This window comes from Crocodylus porosus, unplaced genomic scaffold (assembly GCF_001723895.1).
Source record: "Crocodylus porosus isolate Cpor-Errol unplaced genomic scaffold, CroPor_comp1, whole genome shotgun sequence".
Classification (NCBI taxonomy): domain Eukaryota; kingdom Metazoa; phylum Chordata; order Crocodylia; family Crocodylidae; genus Crocodylus; species Crocodylus porosus.
The window spans coordinates 1,698,729-1,701,271 of NW_017728938.1; the positions used below are offsets into that span (position 1 = coordinate 1,698,729).

The 2,543-nt window shown below is 37.4% G+C and overlaps 1 protein-coding gene across 3 annotated transcripts in view; it reads left to right on the top strand.

Moving 5' to 3' along the window:
• Positions 1 to 1,963, top strand: part of PRKCD (protein kinase C delta) — a 136,000-nt gene extending 134,037 nt beyond the window's left edge. For all 3 annotated transcript variants that reach the window (XM_019547434.1, XM_019547433.1, XM_019547435.1), the window contains one exon: positions 1,412 to 1,963. In XM_019547434.1, coding sequence (XP_019402979.1) covers positions 1,412 to 1,570 — 159 coding nt within the window. In that variant the 3' untranslated portion in view covers positions 1,571 to 1,963. The remainder of the gene's footprint in view (positions 1 to 1,411) is intronic.
• Positions 1,964 to 2,543: the final 580 nt, after the last annotated feature.

The following is a 2,543-nucleotide window of genomic DNA, read 5'->3' on the forward strand; positions in this document are numbered from 1 at the left end:
GCGCCTACCCCTACCCCCTCCCTCACCATGGGGGGCCTTGATCTGCCCCCCATGCCCTTTCCCTTTTACTTTCTACCACACCGAACTTACCAGCTGGAGGCAGCTGTATCAGAAACTGGATTGGTATCAGCCAACATGTATCTGCCCGAAAAATCTCTTATTGGTGCACCCCTAATTAATACTTGTACAATCACAACTTTGATTTGAGATGAAGTTAAACATTTTGTAGAGCTTACAGTTGATAAGTGTAGAGCAGGGCAGGCAAAGTCTAGCTCCACCGCTCTGGTGTCCATGGAAACCGGCCACAATGATGTGGGTAGGGGCTGCTGGAAAATGGAGTTCAAGCCACTGGCTGGATCCACCTTTTTGCCCATCCCTGGTGTAGAGTGCACCTACTTATCATTTGTACTGAAAACAAACAAACCCAAACAAGTCTAACTGCGGTTTTAAAGGAAAACAATCCCTTAGCACTCCTTCAACTGCAGAAGCAGGAAGATATTTATCCATGGAGTGGGATTCTCCCACAGAATGTACATGTCAACCCAGAATACTGTATTTTTCCATAACAGAGCAGCAAGTTTTTGGACACTTTCTAAAAGCTACAGAGTGTAAAAAAATATATACCTTTCCTGCCAAGGTTTTATGCCTGCTTTCTATTTAATTTTAACAATGTTAAAATTCCAATGTGGCCTTCCCAGGCTCCTGCACCCTCTCCATACTCTCAGAAGTAAAATGTGCCTATAGAAATAATATTGTTTACGGAGGCAGCATAGTCCAAAAAGAGAATATTCTAATTAAGTCTTTAAAGGACCAACCTCAAATTTAATTATTTGGTTTGGAAGAAAGTCAGATTGATTCTGATCAAGCACAGGCATGGCAGTGTAGCATCTGCAACAATTCCTATAGCATATGCAGGAGGTTTTAAAGCCCCTGTCAAACAAAGTCTTGTTTAAAAACAGAAGAGATCCGATACAATATAAAGTCTGGTGAAACGTACCTAATAGGAATTTGTAGTAACCAAACACAGTCATGATGCATCAAAATTCTTTCCCCAACAGGATTAAATACTTTTTTTTAATGGTTCCTGAGATTCTAAGGACAGCTATCCATACCAGTATAGCCAGATGAGCCATTTAAGTTTACCACCAATGTCACTAAAGAATTTTAAAAATTAATCAAACAAAAACACACATTTCAAGTGAAATTAACTTTTTTTAGACTATCTATGGGAAAGTCTGTTCTATAGACTAGAATTCAGCTACCAATCAATATGTGCTAAGTTCTTACCTTAGTCTTTCTTAGTCAGTGAAGGAATTAGATGTTAAGATAAAGAATGAAGTTACAGGGATCTAGGAAAAATAAGTTTGAAACCACTTTCTCAAATTATTCTCCCCCTTTTTGCTGGACACAGAAATCAACAAGTGACTACAACAACTTTGACCGAGAGTTTCTGAGTGAGAAGCCACGATTATCTTACAGTGACAAAAACTTAATAGAGTCCATGGATCAATCTGCATTTGCTGGATTCTCTTTCATTAATCCTAAATTTGATCAAATCTTGGAGAAATAGTTTCTGAACACCAAGTGGACCTGCCTCTGGATTAAATACTGTCAACAGGAGATTTCAAGTTAAATGGTATCCTGTAATGTCTATACCTTTTCTTCAGAGTATTATGTAGCAGTGTGTCTAAATTATTTCCTGCTGCTGATTAACTGGTAGTGCTGTTTTGCATGGTTGGGTTAAAGGTACTGGTGAATTGTGTGAGCATTATTTTCTCTAATTAAGAAAATGTAAATTGATTACTTGAATGTAGTTATCTGTTCAGTAGCCACCTATATATATATATATATACTGTATATTTTGCTCAAGAGACAAGACACTGAGGAACGGAAGAGGTCTTTAGAAATGATTGAGCCCTTTGTTCTCTTGTCTTCAATAAAAATAATCTGAAATTATAGTAAACTTTTTTTAGTCTTTAGACGCTCTTTTTTCTCTAGAATGACTTAATTGACTGTTGTAAAAGGTAAACTAAATTTAAGTTCAAGTAGGCACTAGCACATTTAAAGAGATGGTAGAAGAGATTTCAAAGAAGTCTTAAGAATGCCAAGTGAAAGATTTCTCTCCTTTCCCTACCAGGATTACACAGTCTCTTTGTTTAGGCAGAAAACTGCTAAATGTTGTGAAGCATTACCTTAGGAATAAACCTGAGCTCAAAAATATTGGATAACATCTTACAGGAGTTAATGTATAAGGATTAGCAGGAATTCTTTAACTGAAACCTCCAAAGTATGTGTTGTCAGACGGCTTCATGCCAGTTACCAAAATGGATTTGTTCATGTGTGCTACTATAAATAAAATTCTGGCTAGTATTTAAACCAAACCCCACTCTTCGAGTTTTGAAACATGGGAGCAGTTAAACACATTCTAACTCATTCAGCTTGCCATCCAAGAAAACTGGATTTTCCCTATCCCATCTACATCCATGCTAAGCAATAACTGCTCCCAAATTAATTGCTTTTGCTGTCTATTTGAAATCTAGCTG